Source organism: Bombina bombina, chromosome 6, assembly GCF_027579735.1.
Source record: "Bombina bombina isolate aBomBom1 chromosome 6, aBomBom1.pri, whole genome shotgun sequence".
Taxonomy (NCBI): domain Eukaryota; kingdom Metazoa; phylum Chordata; class Amphibia; order Anura; family Bombinatoridae; genus Bombina; species Bombina bombina.
The window spans coordinates 750,742,596-750,769,022 of record NC_069504.1 but is presented as its reverse complement, the minus strand read 5'-3'; the positions used below and the strand labels follow the sequence as shown (position 1 = coordinate 750,769,022).

The following is a 26,427-nucleotide window of genomic DNA, read 5'->3' as shown; positions in this document are numbered from 1 at the left end:
TGATCTAGGCCCATTTTGGTATATTTCATGCCACCGTTTCACCGCCAAATGCGATCAAATTAAAAAAAATGTTCACTTTTTCACACATTTTGTCACAAACTTTAGGTTTCCCACTGAAATTATTTACAAACAGCTTCTGCAATTATGGCACAAATGGTTGTAAATGCTTCTCTGGGATCGCCTTTGTTCAGAAATAGCACACTTATATGGCTTTGGGGTTGCTTTTTGGTAATTAGAAGGCCGCTAAATGCCGCTGCGCACCACACGTGTTTTATGCCCAGCAGTGAAGGGGTTAATTAGGGAGCATGTAGGGAGCTTGTAGGGTTAATTTTAGCTTTAGTTTAGTGTAGTAGACAACTCCAAGTATTGATCTAGGCCAATTTTGGTATATTTCATGCCACCATTTCACTGCCAAATGCGAGCAAATAAAAAAAAACTTTAAATTTTTCACAATTTTAGGTTTCTCACTGAAATTATTTACAAACAGTTTGTGCAATTATGGCACAAATGGTTGTAAAAGCTTCTCTGGGATCCCCTTTGTTCAGAAATAGCAGACATATATGGCTTTGGCGTTGCTTTTTGTTAATTAGAAGGCAGCTAAATGCTGCTGCGCACAACACGTGAATTATGCCCAGCAGTGAAGGAGTTAATTAGGTAGCTTGTAGGGCGCTGGCAGGGTTAATTTTAGCTTTAGTGTAGAGATCAGCCTCCCACCTGACGCATCCCACCCCCTGATCCCTCCCAAACAGCTCTCTTCCCTCCCCCACCCCACAATTGTCCCCGCCATCTTAAGTACTGGCAGAAAGTCTGCCAGTACTAAATAAAAGGAGTTTTTTTTATTTTATTTTTTAAAAAAATGTATTCAGCTGTAATGGAGCCCTGCCTTAGCCCCCAACCTCCCTGATCCCCCACCAAACAGCTCTATAACCCTCCCTGCTACTTAATTGCCACCATCTTGGGTACTGGCAGCTGTCTGCCAGTACCCAATTTGCCCCCAAAAATATTTATAAACTTTTGCCCCCAAAAATATTTATAAACTTTTCTGTAGTGTAGCAGCCCCCTCCTCAATACCCCCAACCCCCCCCCCCCCCCCAGATCCTTTTATATATATATATATATTTTCTAATGTTTTGAACTTTTTATTTTTTTCCATTGGTGTCAGTGGCTAATATGCGCGCGCGCCCTCACGTGCACACGCGCGCGCCCCCCATGTGCACACGCGTGCCCGCACGCTACCGCCTCCTTGCTTCCCTTCCCCCCAGAACACAGCACCATTGTTACCGGTGCAGAGAGGGCCACAGAGTGGCTCTCTCTGCATCGGAGGCTTGTTAAAAGGTATTGCAGGATGCCTCCATATCGAGGCATCACTGCAATACCCTGAGAGCTGCTGGAAGCGATTGCGATCGCTTCCAGCACTCTCTTAAACAACTGACGTACCAGGTACGTCCATTGTCACTAACTGCTAGTTTTTGCAGGACGTACCTGGTACGTCAGTTGTCATTAAGGGGTTAAATCACTTCTTTTGCCCTGGGGGGGACAGCATTCCATTTGGGGGGGGCATTGCCCCCCAATGCCCCCCCTTAGAGCCGACCCTGATTGTACTTAATGTTAAAAATTCTACTGCATTGAGTGGTCCTATAATAAAAAAAAGCCTAGCATTTTTATGACATCAAGGTAATATAAACCTTCCTGTAGTGGCCCCCTCCTCCTTGTAAGGCTGTGACAGGAAGTGAAAATGTAGTGTAAAAAAAAAAAGAAATAAAATCCATTTTGCAATGATTTCTATTAAGTATAAGACACAGCTTAGGGCTAGATTACAAGTGGAGCGCTATTGTTTTCGCGCTGGTAAACGGGCAAATCCGCGCATTTATGGGCATGTGATAAATAACCAGCCATTACAAGTGGCTGGTTATTACAACCGCGAGCTCGCAGTAGCAATTAGTGCTCCAAAAATTAACCAGAGATTAGATATCTGGTTAATTTTCCAAAAGTGCCCCAATTGCCCCCAAATTGTAGTCCATTGCTGTCTATGGGGACTGTGTGCTCTCTATAAATATATATATATATATATATATATATATATATAGATGCACACATATAAACACATAAATATACATGTATATATTCATATACATATATATTAACACTTTTCTGCCCATCGCTGCACGACTTACCCCCTTCGTTGCGCTAGTTCTCATTTCGTTTCTCACCACATGCGAACATGGCTTTCATTTGAGCCTATAGAAGCGTTCTCTCATGAGCGCAATACTTCCCTGCATTTACTTTTAATAGCAGCGTGCACTGGTATTACAGAGTGGAGTGCAAATATCGTGCTCGTGTAAGCGATATTTTGCGCTGCACTTGTAATCTAGCCCTTTGTGTAATTTATATTACAATGATGAAACATAATTTTTAACATCCCTTTAAACATTGGTTTGCCGCTGGTGAAATACAAGTATCAGTGCATTTTCCTTCTCTAAAGTAAGGAATACTTCCATGGTTTCATTTATATAAAGAAGGCAAATGGGGAGAGCTAGAGTACAGGCAGAGATTAACGCATACACATGCATGCTTCTCATTTGCTCCAAATGTAGTAGTGGTGCTGACCCCTTAACTGGAATAGTTAAAACGTCTTCTTCTTTAGTAATCTCCAGTAATATTTTCCTTGAGAATAGAGAATCACAATAGTGAAGCACAGTAAAAACAATACCTCAGAAATAATGGAATGTATCAGTCGACCCTTTTATTTAGCAGTAGGAATAGGCATACGTCAAAGGTAGCTTGAACAGATTTTAATCAAATTTGAAGGCATATTAACCCCAATTTTCTCCTTTCATGATTCAGATAGAACATGCAATTTTAAGAAACAATCGGCTAGATTACAAGTTATGGCGTTATGGCTGCTCACTAATTTCCTGTACATTATTTTCATCGCTCACCTTTCATAGCGCTGCTATTACAGGTTTGAAAAAACACGGCTTGTGCGGGCGATATGGTGGCGTTGAGCTCCATGCCTCACCCAAATACAAGTGCTGCTGTAACATGCTTGTGCTCGATTTCCCCATAGACATCAATGGGGAGAGCCGACAAAAAAAAGCCTAACACCTGCGATTGCGGAAACAAAAGCTCTGTAACGCAGCCCCATTGATATCTATGGGGAGAGAAAAAGTTATGTTTAAACCTAACACCCTAACATAAAAACACGTCTAAACACCTAATCTGCCGCCCCTAACATCGCCACCACCTACATTACAGTAATTAACCCCTAATCTGATGCCCCTAACATCACCACCACCTAAATACACTTATTAACCCCTAATCTGCTGCCCTTAACATCGCCGCCACTATACTAAAGTTATTAACCCCTAAACCTCTGGCCTCCAACATCACTAACACTAAATACATATATTAACCCCTAAACCTAACCTTAACGTAACCCTAACAATAAGCATAACCCTAACCCTAACACCCCCTAACTTAAACATAATTAAAATAAATCTAAATAAACCTTACAATTATTACCTAAATAATTCCTATTTAAAACTAAATACAAATTTACCTGTGAAATAAAACCTAAGCTAGCTACAATATAACTAATAGTTACATTGTAGCTAGCTTAGGTTTTATTTTTATTTCACAGCTAAGTTTGTATTTATTTTAACTAGGTAGACTAGTTATTAAATAGTTATTAACTATTTATTAGCTACCTAGTTAAAATAAATACAAAGTTACCTGTAAAATAAAACCTAACCTGCCTTACACTTAAAACTAACATAAAATAAATTACATTAATCAAATACAATTATCTAAATTACACAAAATAAAAAACGATATTATCTAACATAAAAACGAATTAGTCCTAATCTAATAGCCCTTTCAAAAATAAAAAGCCCCCCAAAATAAAAAAAAACCCTAGCCTACACTAAACTGCCAATGGCCCTTAAAAGGGCCTTTTGCGGGGCATTGCCCCAAAGAAATCAGCTCCTTTACCCGTAAAAAAAAATATAAACAACCCCCCAACAGTAAAACCCACCACCCACCCAACCAAACCCCCCAAATAAAAACCTATCTAAATAAACCTAAGCTAACCATTGCCCTGAAAAGGGCATTTGGATGGGCATTGCCCTTAAAAGGGCATTTAGCTCTTTTACATTGCCCAAACCCTAAGCTAAAAATAAAACCAACCCAATAAACCTTTTAAAAAAACCTAACACTAAGTCTTCATCCAAGCGGGCAGAAGTCCTACTCTTAATCTATACGGTGCGGAGCGGGTCCATCTTCAAGATATCCGGCGCGGAGCATCCTCTTCTTCCGATGGTTGCTGTAGAAAGAAGTTTCCCTTTAAGTGATGTCATCCAAGATGGCGTCCCTTTCCTTTCCGAATGGCTGATAGAATTCTATCAGCCATTACGAATTAAAGGGGGAAAAATCCTATTGGAATAGGCTATTGGAAAGAAAAAAAATTATCGGTAAGTATAAATTCTGCTTTCTTTTGTAATATGAGTCCATAACATGTAGGATACAATACCCAAGAGAGTCCATGTTAAGGACGGGGGGGGGGGGGGAATGATGGCAGTTCCTATTTACGAACACTGCGGCCTGAAGGACTTTCCTGCTAAAAGCAGCTTTGGAATAAGCATAAATATTAAAACAAAAAAATTAGAAAATGTATGAAGAGAAGACTAGGTTGCCACCTTGCAAATCTTCTCCAAGGAGGCAACATTTTTGAAGACCCAAGTAGTAGATACAGATCTAGTAGAATAAGCAGTTACTCTTTTTGGAGGTGGTTTTCCCGCAAACAAGTAAGCCTTATGTATAGTCTGTTTTATCCATGATGCCAAGGTCCTTGACTTTTTCAAGGACCTGAAAAGTGGACAAACATGCTAGAAGACTGATTAAAGTCTTTAGTAGCCTGAAGATAGAATTTTAAGGCTCTGACTACATCCAAATTGTGAAGTAGGTGTTCCTTAGGGTTAGAAGGATTTGATCACAGAGAAAGAACAACAATTTCCTGATTAATATTTTCTGAAGACACTACCTTTTTCATATTTAGCCTGGAGGACGACTTTATCTTGATGAAAAATAAAGAAGGGGAGATCAAAAGACAGAGCAGATAATTCAGGAATCAGGAACTCTTCTAGCGGAAGAAATGGGTAGAAGAAAGAGAACCTTTCATGACAATAACTTTAGATCCAAGGAGTGCATAGGTTAGAAGGGAGAACCTTGCAGAACAGAACCAGATTCAATTTCCAAGGAGGATAAATTAGTCTAATAACAGGGTGAATTCTCACCAAGCCTTGAACAAAAGTTTGAACATAATTAGGCCAGTTTTTTGTGAAACAAAACAGATAATGCTGAAATCTGGCCCTTTAAAGAACTAGCTAATAATCCCTTATCTAGTCCACCTTAAAGGAACTAGAATTCTAGGGATACTAAAAGATTTCAAAGAGAAACTTCTAGAAGAACACCAAAGTAAGTAAGCTTTACAAATCTTCTACATTTTCTCTGTAACAGGTTTTCTGGCTTGCAGTAAAGTAGAGATAACACTCTGAAAAGCTATTTTTGAGAACTAGTTGTTCAACCTCCAAGCCATCAAATTCAGAGATTTGAGATCCGGATGATAGAAGGGTCCTTGAGACAGCAGATATTTCCTTAGGGGTAGAGCCCATGAAAGAGATGACATCTGTATTAGGTCTGCATACCAAGTTCTGCAGGGCCACGTCGGAACTATAAGAATTACAGAAGCCAATTCCTGTTTGATTCTTGCAATGACACTTGGAAGAAGAACAAACAGAGGAAATAGATAGGCCAGATGAAAAAAGTTCCAAGGGCAGACTAGAGCATCTATCATGTGAGACCTTGGATCTCATGAACTGACACAATAAACCAGAAGTTTACGGTTCAATCTGGATTCTATGAGATCTATTTCTGTTAGATCCCACCTCAGGACTAAGTGATCAAACATGTCATGAAGAAGATACTATTCCTCTGGATGGATGGGCTGATGACTAAGGTATTCAGCCTCCCAATTGCTCACTCCAGGAATGTGAATGGCCGATAGGTTGCAGTGATTTTCCTCTGTCTGAGACAGAATTTGAAATAAGCTAAGGGACTTCAAGTCCCTCCCTGATGATTGATGAATGCCATGGCAATGATGTTGTCTGACTGGAATCAAATTAATTTTTCCTGTTTGAGAAGGGGCCGAGATTGAAGGGCCCAAAGATTTGCACAAAGTTCTAAGATGTTGATAGGTAACCTCATCTCCAGAGGGGACCATACTCCCTGCTCCCTTAAAGACTCCAAAACTGTGCACCAACACATCAGACTTGTGTCTGTAGTGACTACAGTCCAGACAGGCCAAAGAATAGAATCTCCAAGGGTCAAATAGGGACTTTCTCTCCACCATGTGAGTGATTGTTTGACTTAATAACTGAGCTTTATGTGCTGTTCCAGATTAAAACAATCCTTTGAACACTGTGGAAGCATGGACAATTTGGAGAGGAAATTGAGCAAAAGGTCCTGCATCTGACGCTGCTACCATAAGACCCACTAATTACATAAATTGTGCAACAGATGGAGAATGAGCTATCTGTAGGAAAAGACAGGCAGTCTGAAATTTGGTTCTGTGAGATTCCGTGAGTCTACTATCACACCCAGAAAGACCACCTTTGTGGCTGGTGATAATGAACTTTTGGGGACATTAATTTCCCAACCATGTTCCTGAAGGAAAGATACCATTCTGTAGGTATGAGTAATAGCCAGAGAAAGAGACAGAGCTTGGGCCAAAATATCATCCAAATAAGGAGCAACAGATATTCTCTAATCTCTGATCACTGCTAAGAGAGCCCCTAAAACCTTTGTGAAGATGTGAGGGGCGGTGGCTAGACCGAAGGTGAGGGCCACAAATTGGTAGTGCTTGAAGCAAACCTTAGAAACTGGTAATTATCCTTGTGAATTAAATTATGCAGATATGCATCCTTTAAATCTACAGTTGTCATAAATTGACCCTCCTGAATTGGAGGCAAGATGGTACGGATCGTTTCCATTTTGAAATATGATACCCGAACAAATTTGTTCAGAGATTTTGTTTTCAAGTCAAGAATAGGACAATAAGTGACAAAAACTATTTGTTTGTACTTCCCCTTAGTTTTCTTGTCCCGAGGAAGAAAAGCCCCCTTTCCCACCTCCTATAGAATTTTTATTTTTTTTTTAATCAAAATTTTTTATTGAGGTAATAATGTTGAACATACATGCATCGAAAAATACGTTTGTTCCATTTGTTTACAGGGGGGAACGGAAGACTTCTCAATTACATGTGCATAGTATGAGTAAAGAAAAGGAATAATGAACAATGATCGTCAAATGATTCTCTGAGAACAAAAACAGTAAAACATTCATAAGAGGCGTGAGCCTCGGTTACCTCACTTTACGTCTGAACTGCGTTAAAATGGATTTAGCATAACTAAAATGATTCAATGCTGTGCGACTTTACATATAGGGTTCGTTTGTAATCTTTGCAGGAGTTGCTGTAATCTAATGTGTAGCTGACCTCTAAAACGATAGGGGACATTATACAAGTTAGTATCATGTCTGTGAGGTACCGAAATAGGTCGTACTGTGTTTGACTGCAAAAGCTTCAATTACTTAATTGTAATCAGGCAGACGGAGAGAGAAGATAAGAAAAGAAGGAAAAGGGAAAAGGTGAGGGGGTGGATGGTTGGGGAGGAGGTGAGTGGGTGGGTTCCTCCAACCAATCTATTCGGCCGTTCAGATGTGGGACAGATGGCCCCCCGGAGTGAGATCTATGTAGAGTGTCACTAACTTTGTGCGGGCCCTTATCCATGAAACCAGGTGTCCCAAATCCTCCAGTAGGAGTCTAGTTTGTTCAGGTGTTGGAAGAAACCTTGTTCCATAGAGGCAAATATCTCTAAAGTTTTCTTAATTGCTGTCTCCAACATCTAGCAATCGAGATCTTGGTTGCTGCGAATATAAAGATGGTTAGTTGTTTCAGAGGTTTAGACATTTTCAGAGGGAAGATATGGATTAGAGCAACTTTAGGGTCTTTCGGGAGTGAGATTCCGACAGATCTACAGAGATGGAACACCTCCTCCCATAGTCTATCTAGTCCTGGGCATGACCACCAAGTGTGAAGGTCGTTTCCTACCTGTCCGCAGTTTCTCCAACACAAAGGGGAATGGGTAGAGGACATCTGTGCTAGCCTTAGGGGAGTGAAGTACCATCTGAGTGAGATTTTAACATATAGTTCTACTGAGCTAGCACAGTGAAGTGTACTCTTGGTGAGTGAGAAGGCGTGCGCCCAGGTCCTGTCAGAGATTGTACATTTTAGGTCTTGAGCCCAGGCCTTCAACTGCCAGATTTCTCCAGCCACTACATCCTTCATGATTAGACTATAGTGGACAGAGAGGGGTCGGATCTGAGACAAGCCCATAGAAAATTTTGATAAAAGAATCCCTTTCTGATACAAAAAGCATCTACCCTTGAAAAGTGACTGATAATAGCCTATGCCAGCTGACCAAGATTTAAGCCATAAAGCTCTCCTTAAAGGGACATGAAGCACAAAAATGTTCTTTCATGATTCAGATACATAATACAATTTGAAACAACTTTCCAATTTACTTCTATTATTTAATTTGCTTCCTTCTCTTGTTATCCTTTGCTGACAGATTTATCAAGGAAAGCTCAGGAGCAGCAAAGAACCTAGATTCTAGCTGCTGATTGGTAGCCGCATATATATATACCGATTGGCATTGGCTCACCCAAGTGTTCAGCTAGAAACCAGTAGTGAATTGCTGCTCCTTCAACAAATTATACCAAGACAATGAAACACATTAGATAATAGAAGTAAATTAGAAAGTTGTTTAAAATTGTATTTTTTATCTGAATCATGAAATAATTTTTTTGGGTTTCATGTCCCTTTAAGAAAACAGTAATGAACATCAATTTTGATGATGTCAAAAAGTGCATCACAAATTAAATCATTAGCCATTTTAAGGACTTTAATGCAGTTGGCAATATCCTCAGAAGATTGATCAGAAACCATCTGAGAAGTAAAGAACCCCCTCCCCTATTTATATGGGTATGACAAGTATCAGAATTCCATGAATTGGAGGAATATTATTATATTAAAAACAATAAAATGGAAATTTATGCTGAAGTTACCTGTACCTGGGAACACTACCTTAAAGAGAGAAGAAAATCCCCACCGTTAGACTCCTCTTTAACTTAGAAAGGAGGGTCCCATTGTGAGACCTTAACCCCTTAATGACCACAGCACTTTTCCATTTTCTGTCCGTTTGGGACCAAGGCTATTTTTACATTTTTGTGGTGTTTGTGTTTAGCTGTAATTTTCCTCTTGCTCATTTATTGTACCCACACATATTATATACCGTTTTTCTCGCCATTAAATGGACTTTCCAAAGATACCATTATTTTCATCATATCTTATAATTTATTATAATTTTTTTTATAAAATATGAGAAAAAAATAGAAAAAAAACACTTTTTCTAACTTTGACCCCCAAAATCTGTTACACATCTACAATCACCAAAAAACACCCATGCTAAATATTTTCTAAATTTTGTCCTGAGTTTAGAAATACCCAATGTTTACATGTTCTTTGCTTTTTTTTGCAAGTTATATGGCCATAAATACAAGTAGCACTGTGCTATTTCCAAACCATTTTATTCAAGACTAGCGCTAGTTACATTGGGACACTAATATCTTTCAGGAATCCCTGAAAATCCCTTGACATGTATATATATTTTTTTAGAAGACATCCCAAAGTATTGATCTATGCCAATTTTGGTATATTTCATGCCACCATTTCACCGCCAAATGCGATCAAATACAAAAAATCGTTCACTTTTTCACAAACTTTCGGTTTCTCACTGAAATTATTTACAAACAGCTTGTGCAATTATGGCATAAATGGTTGTAAATTTTTCTCTGGGATCCCCTTTGTTCAGAAATAGCAGACATATATGACTTTGGCGTTGCTTTCTGGTAATTAGAAGGCCGCTAAATGCTGCTGCGCATCACACGTGTATTATGGCTAGCAGTGAAGGGGTTAATTAGGTAGTTTGTAGGGAGCTTGCAGGGTTAATTTTAGCTTTAGTGTAGAGATCAGCCTCCCACCTGACACATCAGACCCCCTGATCCCTCCCAAACAGCTCCCTTCCCTCCCCCACCCCACAATTGTCTCCGCCATCTTAAGTACTGGCAGAAAGTCTGCCAGTACTAAAATAAAAGGTTTTTTTATTTTAATTTTTATTTTTTTAAAGCATATTTACATATGCTGGGGGTGTAGCATCCCCCTTAGCCCCCAACCTCCCTGATCCCCCCAAACAGCTCTCTAATCCTCCCCATCTGCCTTATTGGGGGCCATCTTGGGTACTGGCAGCTGTCTGCCAGTACCCATTTTGCAAAATAAAAAGGTTTTTTTTTGTTTTTATTTTTAGTTTCTGTAGTGTAGCTTCCCCCCCCCCCCCCACAGACCAACCCCCACCACCTGCCTGATCTTTTTACTTCCAACTTTATTTCCCCTTTTTAGTAAATTTTAATGCTACTTTTTCTGTAGTGCAGCGGTTCCCACCCGCTCCCTCCCGTGCACGCGCCCGCCCCCACCTCCCGCGCCCGTGCGCGCCCCCCGGGCATTCCCGCCCCCGATCCCGCCCCCCTCAGCATCATCCGGGGCCATCGATGGCCGCCACCCGCCTCCCACACCGGCTCCTATCCACCCACAAACCTAGCCGTTAATGTCCGGTGCAGAGAGGGCCACAGAGTGGCTCTCTCTGCATCGGATGGCTACAAATGGTTATTGCAGGATGCCTCGATATCGAGGCATCACTGCAATAACCGGAAAGCAGCTGGAAGCGAGCAGGATCGCTTCCAGCTGCTTTCCACACCGAGGACGTGCAGGGTACGTCCTCAGACATTAACTGCCTTTTTTTTGAGGACGTACCCTGCACGTCCTCGGTCGTTAAGGGGTTAAACGACTTCACAGTACCTTGAGGTTAATTTTTTAAGGAGTCCTGGACATTGTAATTTAATTTCTTTTCACTTATATTATTCTTGAGGTATATCAGTGTAATCATTTTTTTACCCTTTTCATCTGTTGACAGAGCTGTCTCCTATATCTTTCAATTTCTTATTTATTTTCTTGAATAAAGTTGGTTGAAAAAATGGTAAAAACAAACATTATATTAATCTTTAACAGAATACAAATAAATAAACTAATTCATTAATTAATTTAGATTAACAATAAATAAATAAATAAAAAATATCATCCAAAAGTTGCAATTTTTCAAGTCATGGGTAGGGACAAAAGTCTGTTAGTTTTTTTATGTTTAATGATAGAAAACATATTTCTCATAATCACCTAAATTACAAGTTTTGCGCTAAACCCGGTGCATAAATAACGCAAAAAATTACTTTTCATAGCGCTGCCATTACAAGTTACAAAACAACCTTTTTGTGTTGTGCGTTATGGTGCGTTAAGATAGAGCATGACATTTTAAGCAACTTTCTAATTTACTCCTATTATCAAATTTTCTGCATTCTCTTGGTATCTTTATTTGAAATGCAAGAATGTAAGTTTAGATGCCGGCCCATTTTTGGTGAACAACCTGGGTTGTTCTTGCTGATTGGTGGATAAATTCATCTACCAATAAAAAAGTGCTGTCCAGAGTACTGAACCAAAAAAGAGCTTAGATGCCTTCTTTTTCAAATAAAGATAGCAAGAGAACGAAGAAAATTTGATAATAGCAGTAAATTAGAAAGTTGATTAAAATTGCATGCTCTATCTGAATTACGAAAGAAAAAAATTGGGTTCAGGGTTCCTTTAACAACAACCTAATTATAGCAAAATCAAAAGGCCACTTTTGTCTGTTAATGTATGTATGTATTGGGTACTTGTATAGCGTGGCTAATCACCCGTAAGGGTCTCAAGGCGCTGCTCATTTTATCAAACTTTGAAGGATGAAAGGCTGAGTGGACCTTGTCGGGGATCGAACCTGCAACCCTTGGGTTGCTACAGAGCTGAGCCACAGTGCCTTAGCATGCTGAGCTATCTGTCTCGATCTGTTTGCAGCCCTTGACACAAATGACCACCCTCTTTTCTGCCAAATCCTCCAATTTTTGCGGCATTTGTGACACAGCCCTCTCGTGGTTCTCCTCCTACATCTCCAACTGGACCTTTAGTGTAGCCTTCTCTGTCGCATCCTCTGATCCTTTACCACTTTCTGTTGGGGTACCACAAGGATCTGTCCTTGGTCCCCTTCTCTTTACAATTTATACATCATCCTAAGATCCCTTAATAAAGTTCCACAGGTTTCAATATAATTTGTACACTTATGATACCAAAATCTGCCTCTCTGCACCAGACCTATCCCCTTCCTTGCTAAGTCCTGCCACTAACTGTCTTTCTAATATTTCATTCTAAGTGTTCTCCCACTACCTTAAGCTAAATCTCTCAAGAACTGAGCTCCTTATCCCCCCCCAACTTTTTATAACTGTTGATAATAACATCATTACCCCAACCCTGCATCCCTGATGTCTTGGGATCACACTTGACTCAAATCTCTCTTTCATTCCCCACATCCAGCCTTTGGCCAATTCCTACCGTTTCCACCTTAAAAACATCTCCAAATATTGCCAGTCTCTCCGGTCTCCCTAGCTGCTGTCTATCCCCCTTACAATCCATAATAAATTCCTCTGCCAGACTGATCTTCCTTACACGTTGCACCTCATCTGCTTCACCTCTCTGCCAATACCTTCACTGGCTTCCTCTAACGTTTAGAAAAATCCTGATTTTGACTTTTAAAGTAGATGTATGCAGAAACACTCCAGACACCAGTAAAGTTCTTTAAAATACCTTTATTTCCATAGTTTGGGTCCAAAAGACAAGAGGACAACGTTTCAAGTCTGCAATAGGCTCTTAGTCATATACCCAACCCTGCATGCCTGATGTCTTTGGATCACACTTGACTGAAATCTCTCTTTAATTCTTTCATTCCCAGCCTTTGGCCAATTCCTACAATTTCCATCTTAAAAACATCTCCAAAATTTGACTGTCTCCCTAGCTGCTGTCTATCTCCTTTACAATCCATAATAAATTCCTCTGCTAGACTAATCTTCCTTACACGTCGCTCCTCATCTGCTGCACCTCTCTGCCAATCCCTTCACTGGCTTCCTCTAACCTTCAGAAAAATCCTGACTCTGACATTTAAAGCTCTCAATAACACTGCCCCCCTATATCTCTGACATCATCTCCCAGTACTGTCGCTCCCATCCTTTTCGCTCTGCTCATGACTTCTTTCTCTTGTGTTACCTCTTTGCAATTCCCTCTACAAGACTTCTTCAGATTTGCCCAACTTGTGGAACTCAATGCTTTGCTCCACAAGACTCTCCCACAGTTTTCAAACTTTCAAGCACTCCTTAAAGACTCTACTATTCAGGTATGCATACAGTATACACTAAGATTATTTTCTTATCTTAGTTCATCTCCTCCTTTTATCATCCCCTTGAATCCCCTTAGCATGTAAGCCTACCAGCCCAATCTGTTTTGTAGATCACCTTCATGAGAGCTGATTTACAACTCTTGGCAGGGCCCACTATTCAGTTGTCTTCCATAATTGTTACCTTGCATATTAACCTATGTTTATAGTGCTGCAGAATCTGTTGGCGCTCTACAAATAACTCATAATAATAATAATAAAATATATTAAAATGGTTAATATATATATACTGTATATATATATATATATATATATATATATATATATATATATATATATACACACATATACACACCGGCCACTTTATTAGGTACATCTTGCTATTGCTAGGTTGGATCCCCTTTTGCCGTTAGAACTGCCTTAATTCTTCGTGGCATAGATTCAACAAGGTGTTGGAAACATTCCTCAGAGATTTTGGTCCATATAGAGGAGTTCAAACAATCGTCATCTTTGTTTGTCATCTATGCGGGTAAACATAGGGGTCAGAAGGCCACTACGTTTTCCCTATCTTTCTGGTTGAGGAGTATCATCTGCCTAGCATATGAGACGGCGGGACAACGGCCTTCTGAGAGGATTAGGGCTTATTCCACTAGAGCAGTAGCTTCTTCCTGGGGTTTTAACAACGAAGCCTCAATGGATCAAATTTGTAAGGCAGCTACCTGGTCCGCCTTACATACTTTTTCTAAATTTTACAAGTTTGATGTGTTTGCTATGGCTGAAGCAGCTTTCGGGAGAAAGGTTTTGCAGGCTGTGGTGCCCTCAGATTAGGGTCCGCCTCTTTTTTGTTCCCTCCCCTAATTCCTTCAGTGTCCTCTGGAGCTTGGGTATTGTTTTCCCAACAGTAAGGAATTAAGTTGTGGACTCTCCCTGCCTTATGGAAAGAAAGCAAAATGTATGCTTACCAGATAAATTCCTTTCCTTCCTGGCAGGGAAAGTCCATGACCCCGCCCGTAAGTTATTCTTTGTTTTCTTTTTGTTTTTCTTCTGGCACCTTTATACCCTGATGTTTCTCCTACTTTTTCTCGTTCCCTCGGACAAATGACTGGGGGGATAGGGCAAGTGGGAGGAATATTTAAGCCTTTGGCTGGGGTGTCTTGGTGGCCATTTGTTGTATTTCCCAACAGTAAGGAAGTTGTGGACTCTCCCTGTCAGGAAAGAAAGGAATCTATCTGGTAAGCATAAACTGTGTTTTTTCTTACCATTCTTTGTAAACCCTAGAGATGGTTGTGCGTGAAAATCCCAGTAGATCAGCAGTTTTTGAAATACTCAGACCAGCCCGTCTAGCACCAACAACCATGCTACGTTTAAAGTCACTTAAATCCCCTTTCTTCCCCATTCTGATGCTCGGTTTGAACTTCAGCAAGTCGTCTTCACCACGTCTAGATGCCTAAATGCATTGAGTTGCTGCCATGTGATTGGCTGATTAGCAATTTGAACAGGTGTACCTAATAAAGTGGCTAGCAAATGTGTGTATGTAGATAGATATAGATATACATATATATATATATATATATATACACAGTATATATATATATATATATATATATATATATATATATATATATATACACAGTATGTATATATATATATATATATATATATATATATATATATACACAGTATGTATATATATATATATATATATATATATATATATATACATATATACACAGTATCTCACAAAAGTGAGTACACCCCTCACATTATTGTAAATATGATATTATATCTTTTTATGTGACAACACTGAATAAATGAGACTTTGCTACAATGTAAATAGTGAGCGTACAGCCTTTATAACAGTGTAAATTTGCAGTCCCCACAAAATAACTCAACACACAGCCATTAATGTCTAAACCGTTGGCAACAAAAGTGAGTACACCCCTAAGAGGAAATGTCCAAATTGGGCCCAATAAGCCATTTTCCCTCCCCAGTGTCATGTGACTCATTAGTGTTACAAGGTCTCAGGTGTGAATGGGGAGCAGGTGTATTAAATTTGGTGTAATCGCTCTCACACTCTCTCATACTGGTCACTGGAAGTTTAACATGGCACCTCATGGCAAAAAACTCTCTGAGGATCTGAAAACAAGACTTGTTGCTCTACATAAAGATGGCCCAGGCTATAAAGAGATTGCTAAGACCCTGAAACTGAGCTGCAGCACGGTGTGGAAGACCATACAGTAGTTTCACAGGACAGGTTCCACTCAGAACAGGCCTCGCCATGGTCAACCAAAGAAGTTGAGTGCACGTGCTCAGCATCATAACCAGAGGTTGTCTTTGGGAAATAGACATATGAGTGCTGCCAGCATTGCTGCAGAGGTTGAAGGGGTGGGGGGTCATCCTGTCAGTGCTCAGACCATACGCTGTACACTGCATCAAATTGGTCTGCATGGCTGTCATCCCAGAAGGAAGTCTCTTCTAAAGATGATGCCCAAGAAAGCCCGCAAACAGTTTGCTGAAGACAAGCAGACTAAGGACATGGATTACTGGAACCTTGTCCTGTGGTCAGATGAAACCAAGCTAAACTTGGTCTGGGGCTGCATGAGTGCTGCCAGCACTGTGGAGCTACAGTTCATTGAGGGAACCATGAATGCCAACATGTACTTTGACATACTGAAGCAGAGCATGATCCCATCCCTTCGGAGACTGGGCCGCAGGGCAGTATTCCAACATGATAACGACCCCAAACACACCTCCAAGAGGACCACTGCCTTTCTAAAGAAGCTGAGGGTAAAGGTGATGGACTGGCCAAGCATGTCTCCAGACCTAAACCCTATTGAGCATCTGTGGCGCATCCTCAAACAGAAGGTGGGGGAGTGCAAGGTCTCTAACATCCACCAGCTTTGTGATGTCGTCTTGGAGGAGTGGAAGAGGACTCCAGTAGCAACCTATGAAGCTCTGGTGAACTTTATGCCCAAGAGGGTTAAGGCAGTGCTGGAAAACAATGGTGGCCACACAAAATATTGACACTTTAGGTCCAATTTGGACATTTCCACTTAGGGGTGTGCTCACTTTTGTTGCCAATAGTTTAGAGATCAATGGCTGTGTGTTGAGTTATTTTGAGGGGACAGCAAATTTACACTATTATACAGGCTGTACACTCACTGCTTTACATTGTAGCAAAGTGTCATTTCTTAAGTGTTGTCACATGAAAAGATATAATAAAAGATTTACAAAAGTGTGAGGGGTGTACTCACGTTTGTGAGATACTGTATATATATATATATATATATATATATATATATATATAGAGAGAGAGAGAGAGAGAGAGAGAGAGAGAGAGAGAATAAAAACTGTTGCGCTACCCTTTTCTAAAAAATCCTTATAATGATATATAACATAACTATATAGGGTATATCACTATAACAAAGGTACTATATGATCATAGATGAATAAATGTATCATGGCTCTCAGGAAGTTATTGGGGCCTATCTATCAAGCTCCAAATAAATGCACCAGCAGCGTATTGCTCTCCGCATTCAGCGATGTCTTGGTGACCTGATCCGCACTGTCGGATAAGGTCCGCAAGACATTTGATAAATAGGCACCATTGTCTGTATATCCAGAGGCCCCTATGTATATTGTCCATAGTCTTATACCTAGAACATATTGAGTCGGGGGTTATACGCTAACAGGGAATACAGACCTTATATAGGAAGTTCGACTTAGAAGATGTAACACAAATGAGAGTACAAATGTAGAATGACCTCTTGGTCCACACTGTAGATTTCTCAAGATCCCCAGTATAGTGATTCCTTTGGGGCTAAAGCTTCGTGTCAAGGGAGGTTTCCTGTGGTACGTCTCCCAGAACATGCACTGTAAAAATAAAAGAAAAAAACATTTATATTGCGCTTTCTGATTTGCCAATTAAAACTTTTACCCTTAGAGGTCCATTGTGGGCGCTCGTGTTAAATATGTGTCGGGTTAGCGTGCAAGTGATGTGTCTAAAAATAAGTCTATGAGGACAAAAATTAGCGCAGTCACAATATCCGAAGTCCTTTATTTTATGTGTCTCGGGTTTCACTCACATGCAAAAATGTTACTTTCAATTTGTAATCCACACACTCAAAATCTTTACTTCTGGCAGTGTTATCGCTCAAGCCAAAGGGGTCTATTTATGATAGTGCGGACGGACATGATATGATGTAACGTATCATGTCCGCCGCACATCGATAAATGCAGACAGCATACGCTGTCAGCATTTATCATTACACTAAAAGTTCTTGTGAACTGCTGGTGCAATGCCACCCCCTGCAGATTTGCGGCCAATCTGCAGCTTGCAGGGGGTGTCAATCAACCCGATCGTATTCGATCGGGTTGATTTCTGTCTGCCGCCTCAGAGCAGGCTGACAGTTTATAGAGCAGCGGTCTTTAGACCACTGCTTCATAACTACTGTTTCCGGCGAGCCTTCAGGAAACATGGGGCATCAAGCTCTGTAAGGAGCTTGATAAATTGACCCCAAAGTGTTAAAAACGTGCACCCCTTGTAATCTAGCACATTACCAACAAAGACCTCATACCTGATTCCCACAGTCACAGGCATCCATGCCTTGCCCACACCTCATCACAATTTGTTTCAATAGCAACAGACATCTGGGTAATTATACTAAAGAACATGAGGCACAAAACAGGAGTTTCCCAGAAAATATTGGTTTGCAAGTATGGGGGTCATGGAAAAGGAGGGAGGGAATGAGTGAGAGGGTTCAGGGCCTGGCTGCCACATACTCAGCAGCTAGTGTATTATACAAAATTAAATTACTTATATATTAATCTGTCTTGTAAATTTTAGATGTTATTTGAAGGCAGTTGGCAGCCGGTTGTCATGGCCTCAAGTCTATCATTTGGAGCAAAACTAAATGTCCCAATTTCACTTGAATACAATTTTACTCACTTGTACCTATAAAAAAAATCTGGTCATATTGTCTACTTTATTGTCCCACTCATTCTAACACGTTTGCACTAGTACCAACATAATGTAGCTGTTGAAAAGCACTTTTCAGTATTGGAGACCACATATTCTACTTTATTGGGAAATTGGGTTTTTAACACTTTGCTATCTTCTTTAATTTTTTTAGCTAGTTCTTTTTTTTAAAATTCTATTTTAAATCATGTTTTTTTAATTTATTTTTTTATTTACAGAGCCCTTTGAAGTCTATTTGAATGTTTCCAAACCAACCACTTTGCTCAATGACTCTGTACTAGTAGAGTGTGAGCTAATAAAAGGAAACGCAGAGCTCTACAATATAGAGATCAGAGTAAATGGGCAGAAGAAGTGTAAGGTTGGAGATCGCCCATTTGTCGTCTGTAATGTTACAGCAGACAGACGAGTGCCCATGGAAACCATAGAATGCGAAGCTCATCTCAAAGGAGATCCAGATATCAAGTCGGTTGCAAAGAAAAATGTTATTGTGCATTGTAAGTTTTTCTTTATAAATCTCACAATTAACACTGATTTAATTACAAAAACATATTTAGTAGATTAAACAGTTCCAAAGAAATATAGCCCTAAATGTACTGTGTGTGTAACTGTATGTGTGTGTCTGTATGTGTGTGTCTGTGTGTGTGTCTGTATGTGTGTGTGTGTGTGTGTCTGTATGTGTGTGTTTGTATGTGTGTCTGTATGTGTGTGTGTCTGTATGTGTGTGTCTGTGTGTGTGTCTGTATGTGTGTGTGTGTGTGTGTCTGTATGTGTGTGTTTGTATGTGTGTCTGTATGTGTGTGTGTCTGTATGTCTGTATGTGTGTGTGACTGTATGTGTGTGTGTCTGTGTCTGTGTGTGTGTGTGTCTGTATGTGTGTGTGTGTGTGTGTGTCTGTATGTGTGTGTGTGTGTGTGTGTGTGTGTATGTATGTCTATGTGTGTGTGACTGTATGTGTGTGTGACTGTATGTGTGTGTGTGTATGTGTGTGTGTGTGTATGTGTGTGTCTGTATGTGTGTGTGTGTCTGTATGTGTGTGTCTGTATGTGTGTGTGTGTGTGTGTGTATGTGTGTTTCTGTATGTGTGTGTGTCTTTATGTGTGTGTGTGTGTGTGTCTGTATGCGTGTGTGTGTCTGTATGTGTGTGTGTCTGTATGTGTGTGTGTGTCTGTATGTGTGTGTGACTGTATGTGTGTATGTGTGTGTGTTTGTATGTGTGTGTGACTGTATATATGTGTGTGTGTCTGTATGTGTTTGTGTGTATGCGTGTGTGACTGTATGTGTGTGTGTGTCTGTATATGTGTGTGACTTTGTTTGTGTGACTGTATATGTGTGTGTGTGTTTCTATGTGTGTGTGTGTCTGTATGTGTGTGTGACTGTATGTGTGTGTGTTTGTATGTGTGTTTGTTTGTTTTTTAAAGGTCTAGTAAATTTATATTTTATCTTACATTACATAGTTTATCCTCTGTCTCCACTCAATAAGGACCTAATAAGAGATATTGGGCCAGCTTGCAAGTGGAGCGGTATTTAACGCTTCTGCTTGAGCGTTGTGTGTGTCGGTTAGCGCTTGTATTGCAAGTTAAATGTTAATAGTTTTCGCTTGAGTGCTAACTCAATGAGCATAAAAAGCCAAACTTAGAATATTGTGCGCACAATAACCTATTACCCCATAAAAGTCAATGGTGCATTAAAAGTTTAAAAAAAAACCCTAACGCCCTACTTGCGCGCAAACGATCGCATGTTCTCAAGTGTGCCTTTTGCTGACATGGAAATATGAATACTTCACATTCCAATGTTCTTCACATAGCAGAATATGTTTTATTTATTCCTAAATACATATTTAGTATATATATATATATGTGTGTGTGTGTGTGTGTGTTTTTGCACAAATACATATCTATATATACAGTATCTATTCCTATATATCTATATGATTATACATATCTATATATATATATATATATATATATATATATATATATATATATATATATATATATATATATATAAATGCATGTCTATTTAAAAATACATAGAACATATTCTGCTATGTGCTGAACTTTGTAATGTCAAATATTTGCTATAAATACACAGTATAACCCTATATTATAAATGAATATTTCATAAATATGCTTTTACATGTTTTCATCTACTTAACAGCAAAGGGCTCCAATGCACATATATAATTATGTCTATATGTGTGTACATATATATTTATGTGTTTATATGTGTAGATATGTCTACAAATACATATATACACATATAAATACATGTAAACACACATATATATATATATATATACACAAATACATATATACACATATAAATACATGTAAACACACACACATATATATATATATATATATATACATACATACAAATACATATATACACATATAAATATATGTAAACACATATATATATTTATATATATACATACAAATACATATATACACATATAAATACATGTAGACACACACACACATATATATATATATATATATATATATATATATATATATATATATACATACAAATACATATATACACATATAAATACATGTAAACATATATATATATATATATATATATATATATATATATATATATATATATATATATATATACAAATACAGATATACACATATAAATACATGTAAATATATATATATATATACATACAAATACATATATACACATATAAATACATGTAAACACATATATATATATATATATATATATATACATACATACAAATACATATATACACATAAATACATGTAAACACACACACACACACACACACACATATATATATATATATATATATATATACATACAAATACATATATACACATATAAATACATGTAAACATATATATATATATAAATATATATATATATATATACATACAAATACATATATACACATATAAATACATGTAAACATATATATATATATATATATATATATATATAAATATATATATATATATATATATATATATACATACAAATACATATATACACATAAAAATACATGTAAACCCATATATATATATATATATATATATATATATACATACAAATACATATATACACATATAAATACATATGTAAACACATGTATATACAGTATATATATATATATATATATATATATATATATATATATACATACAAATACATATTTAGACATGTATATGTATCTATCTCTAAATGAGACCTCATATCTTTGAGCCCTTTTAATTTTTTGTGCAATATTTTTTTTTTAGTCATGTTTATTATGGGTGTAACTGTACTTCTAAATGTATTTTTAAAGTCTTTTGTGACACTTTTTTAAGAGACTTTGTAATTTACTTCTATAATCATCATATTTTCTTTGGCCTAGATTTGGAGTTTGGCGGTAGCCGTGAAAACCAGCGTTAGAGGCTCCTAACGCTGGTTTTAGGCTACCGCCGGTATTTGGAGTCACTCAAAATAGGGTCTAACGCTCACTCTTCAGCCGCGACTTTTCCATACCACAGATCCCCTTACGTAAATTGCGTATCCTATCTTTTCAATGGGATCTTTCTAACTCCGGTATTTAGAGTCGTGTCTGAAGTGAGCGTTAGACATCTAACGACAAAACTCCAGCCGCAGGAAAAAAGTCCGTAGTTAAGAGCTTTCTGGGCTAACGCCGGTTCATAAAGCTCTTAACTACTGTACTCTAAAGTACACTAACACCCATAAACTACCTATGTACCCCTAAACCGAGGTCCCCCCACATCGCCGCAACTCGATTAATTTTTTTTAACCCCTAATCTGCCGACCGCCAACTACGTTATCCTTATGTACCCCTAATCTGCTGCCCCTAACACCGCCGACCCCTATATTATATTTATTAACCCCTAATCTGCCCCCCACAACGTCGCCGCCAGCTACCTACACTTATTAACCCCTAATCTGCCGACCGCAAAGCGCCGCCACCTACGTTATCCTTATGTACCCCTAATCTGCTGCCCCTAACACCGCCGACCCCTATATTATATTTATTAACCCCTAATCTGCCGCCCACAACGTCGCCCCCACCTGCCTACACTTATTAACCCCTAATCTGCCGAGCGGACCACACCGCTACTATAATAAAGTTATTAACCCCTAATCCACCTCACTAACCCTATAATAAATAGTATTAACCCCTAATCTGCCCTCACCTAACTTCAATTATTAACCCCTAATCTGCCGACCGGAGCTCACCGCTATTCTAATAAATGTATTAACCCCTAAAGCTAAGTCTAACCCTAACACTAACACCCCCCTAAATTAAATATAATTTTAATCTAACGAAATTAATTAACTCTTATTAAATAAATTATTCCTATTTAAAGCTAAATACTTACCTGTAAAATAAACCCTAATATAGCTACAATATAAATTATAATTACATTGTAGCTATTTTAGGATTAATATTTATTTTACAGGCAACTTTGTAATTATTTTAACCAGGTACAATAGCTATTAAATAGTTAATAACTATTTAATAGCTACCTAGTTAAAATAATTACAAAATTACCTGTAAAATAAATCCTAACCTAAGTTACAATTAAACCTAACACTATACTATCATTAAATTAATTAAATAAAATACCTACAATTACATACAATTAAACCTAACACTACACTATTAATACATTAGCCTGCCTCTACAGGCACAAGTGAGTGCCTTCTATAAATGTGAGTACTGTGTGTAAAGTGGGCTATTAGTGCTTATTGTACCACCATTTACCTGCACCATAGGCGCCTCTATCCTTGCTTACACTTTTCAGATACAATATCTACAAATAACTACAATGAAATAAACTAACTAAAGTACAAAAAATAAAAAAGAACTAAGTTACAAAAAATAAAAAAATATTTACAAACATTAGAAAAATATTACAACAATTTTAAACTAATTACACCTACTCTAAGCCCCCTAATAAAATAACAAAGACCCCCAAAATAAAAAATGCCCTACCCTATTCTAAATTACTAAAGTTCAAAGCTCTTTTACCTTACCAGCCCTGAACAGGGCCCTTTGCGGGGCATGCCCCAAGAAGTTCAGCTCTTTTGCCTGTAAAAAAAAACATACAATACCCCCCCCCCAACATTACATCCCACCACCCACATACCCCTAATCTAACCCAAACCCCCCTTAAATAAACCTAACACTAAGCTCCTGAAGATCATCCTACCTTGTCTTCACCTCACCAGGTATCACCGATCCGTCCTGGCTCCAAAATCTTCATCCAACCCAAGCGGGGGCTGGCGATCCATCATCCGGTGGCAGAAGAGGTCCAGAAGAGGCTCCAAAGTCTTCATCCTATCCGGGAAGAAGAGGCGATCCGGACCGGCAACCATCTTGATCCAAGCGGCATCTTCATCCGATGACGACCGGCTCCATCCTGAAGACCTCCACCGCGGACCCATCTTCTTCCGGCGACGTCCAACTGAAGAATGACGGTTCCTTTAAGGGACGTCATCCAAGATGGTGTCCCTCGAATTCCGATTGGCTGATAGGATTCTATCAGCCAATCGGAATTAAGGTAGGAATATTCTGATTGGCTGATGGAATCAGCCAATCAGAATCAAGTTCAATCCGATTCAATCCAATCCGCTGGTATTACGAGTCTTGCAGGTACAGGTGTACCGCTTACTTTTTTGGCCAGACTCGGAAATATACCGCAATTCCAATTACATCAATTGCGTATCCTATATTTTCAATGGGACTTGCATAGCGCCGGTATTACGAGTCTGACAAAAAGTGAGCGGTAGACCCTCTCCTGTCAAGCCTGGTATCAAATTTAAAAGTCAGTAGTTAAGAGTTTTACACTACAACGCCGTAGCATAAAACTCTTAACTAAAGTGCTAAAAAGTACACTAACACCCATAAACTACCTATTAACCCCTAAACCGAGGCCCCCCCCACATCGCAAACACTAAAATAAATATTTTAACCCCTAATCTGCCGAACCGGACATCGCCGCCACTATAATAAATATATTAACCCCTAAACCGCCGCACTCCCGCATCGCAAACACTAGTTAAATATTATTAACCCCTAATCTGCCGTCCCTAACATTGCCACCACCTACCTACATTTATTAACCCCTAATCTGCCAACGTCGCTGCCACTATATTAAATGTATTAACCCCTAAACCTAACCCCCTAACTTAAATATAATTACAATAAATCTAAATAAAATTACTATAATTAACTAAATAATTCCTATTTAAAACTAAATACTTACCTATAAAATAAACCCTAAACTAGCTACAATATAACTAATAGTTACATTGTATCTAGCTTAGGGTTTATTTTTATTTTACAGGCAACTTTGTATTTATTTTAACTAGGTAGAATAGTTATTAACTATTTAATAACTACCTAGTTAAAATAAATACAAAAGTACCTGTAAAATAAAACCTAACCTAAGTTACACTAACACCTAACACTACACTATAATTAAATAAATTAATTAATTAAATTAAATACAATTAATTACAATTAAATAAAATTACCTAAAGTACGAAACCCCCCCCACTAAATTACAGAAAATAATAAACAAATTGCAAGATTTTTAAACTAATTACACCTACTCTAATCCCCCTAACAAAATAAAAAAGCCCCCAAAATAAAAAAAGCCCTACCCTACACTAAATTACAAATAGCCCTTAAAAGGACCTTTTGTGGGGCATTGCCCCAAAGTAATCAGCTCTTTTTCCTGAAAAAAAAGTTCAATTCCCCCCCAACATTAAAACCCACTACCCACACAGCCAACCCTACTCTAAAACCCACCCAATCCCCCCTTAAAAAAAACTAACACTAACCCCTTGAAGATCACCTTACTGGGAGATGTCTTCACCCAACCGGGCAGACGTGGTCCTCCAGACGGGCAGAAGTCTTCATCCAACCAGGCAGAAGTGGTCCTCCAGACGGGCAGAAGTCTTCATCCAGACGGCATCTTCTATCTTCATCCATCCGGCACGGAGCGGGTCCATCTTACGGGCAGAAGTCTTGATCCAGACGGCATCTTCTATCTTCATCCATCCGGCACGGAGCGGGTCCATCTTCAAGACATCCGACGCGGAGCATCCTCTTCTTTCTTCGGCCGACGACTGAATGAAGGCTCCTTTAAATGATGTCATCCAAGATGTCGTCCCTTCAATTCCGATTGGCTGATAGAATTCTATCAGCCAATCGGAATTAAGGTAGAAAAAATCCTATTGGCTGATACAATCAGCCAATAGGATTGAGCTGGCATTCTATTGGCTGTTTCAATCAGCCAATAGAATGCCAGTTCAATCCTATTGGCTGATTGCATCAGCCAATAGGATTTTTTCTACCTTAATTCCGATTGGCTGATAGAATTCTATCAGCCAATCGGAATTGAAGGGACGCCATCTTGGATTATGTCATTTAAAGGAACCTTCATTCAGTCGTCGGCCGAAGAAAGAAGAGGTTCCTCCTCGTCGGATGTCTTGAAGATGGACCCGCTACGTGCCGGATGGATGAAGATAGAAGATGCCGTCTGGATGAAGACTTCTGTCCGTCTGGAGGACCACTTCTGCCCAGTTGGATGAAGACTTCTGCCCGTCTGGAGGACCACTTCTGCCTGGTTGGGTGAAGACGTCTCCCGGTAAGGTGATCTTAAATGGGTTAGTGTTAGTTTTTTTTAAGGGGGGATTGGGTGGGTTTTAGAGTAGGGTTGGTTGTGTGGGTGGTGGGTTTTAATGTTGGGGGGGTATTTGTACTTTTTTTTCAGGTAAAAGAGCTGATTACCTTGGGGCAATGCCCCGCAAAGAGCCCTTTTAAGATTAGGGGTTAATAATAGCATGTAGGTGTCGGCGATGTCGGGGGCGGCAGATTAGGGGTTAATAAGTGTAATATTAGGGGTGTTTAGACTCAGGGTTCATGTTAGGGTGTTAGGTGTAGACATAACTTTTATTTCCCCA

General features: G+C 38.9%; 1 protein-coding gene across 3 annotated transcripts in view; it reads left to right on the top strand.

The window, feature by feature from the left end:
• LOC128663612 (intercellular adhesion molecule 5) overlaps positions 1 to 26,427 on the top strand; it is a 264,464-nt gene that overhangs the window by 162,310 nt on the left and 75,727 nt on the right. For all 3 annotated transcript variants that reach the window (XM_053718019.1, XM_053718017.1, XM_053718018.1), the window contains one exon: positions 18,672 to 18,947. In XM_053718019.1, coding sequence (XP_053573994.1) covers positions 18,672 to 18,947 — 276 coding nt within the window. The remainder of the gene's footprint in view (positions 1 to 18,671; positions 18,948 to 26,427) is intronic.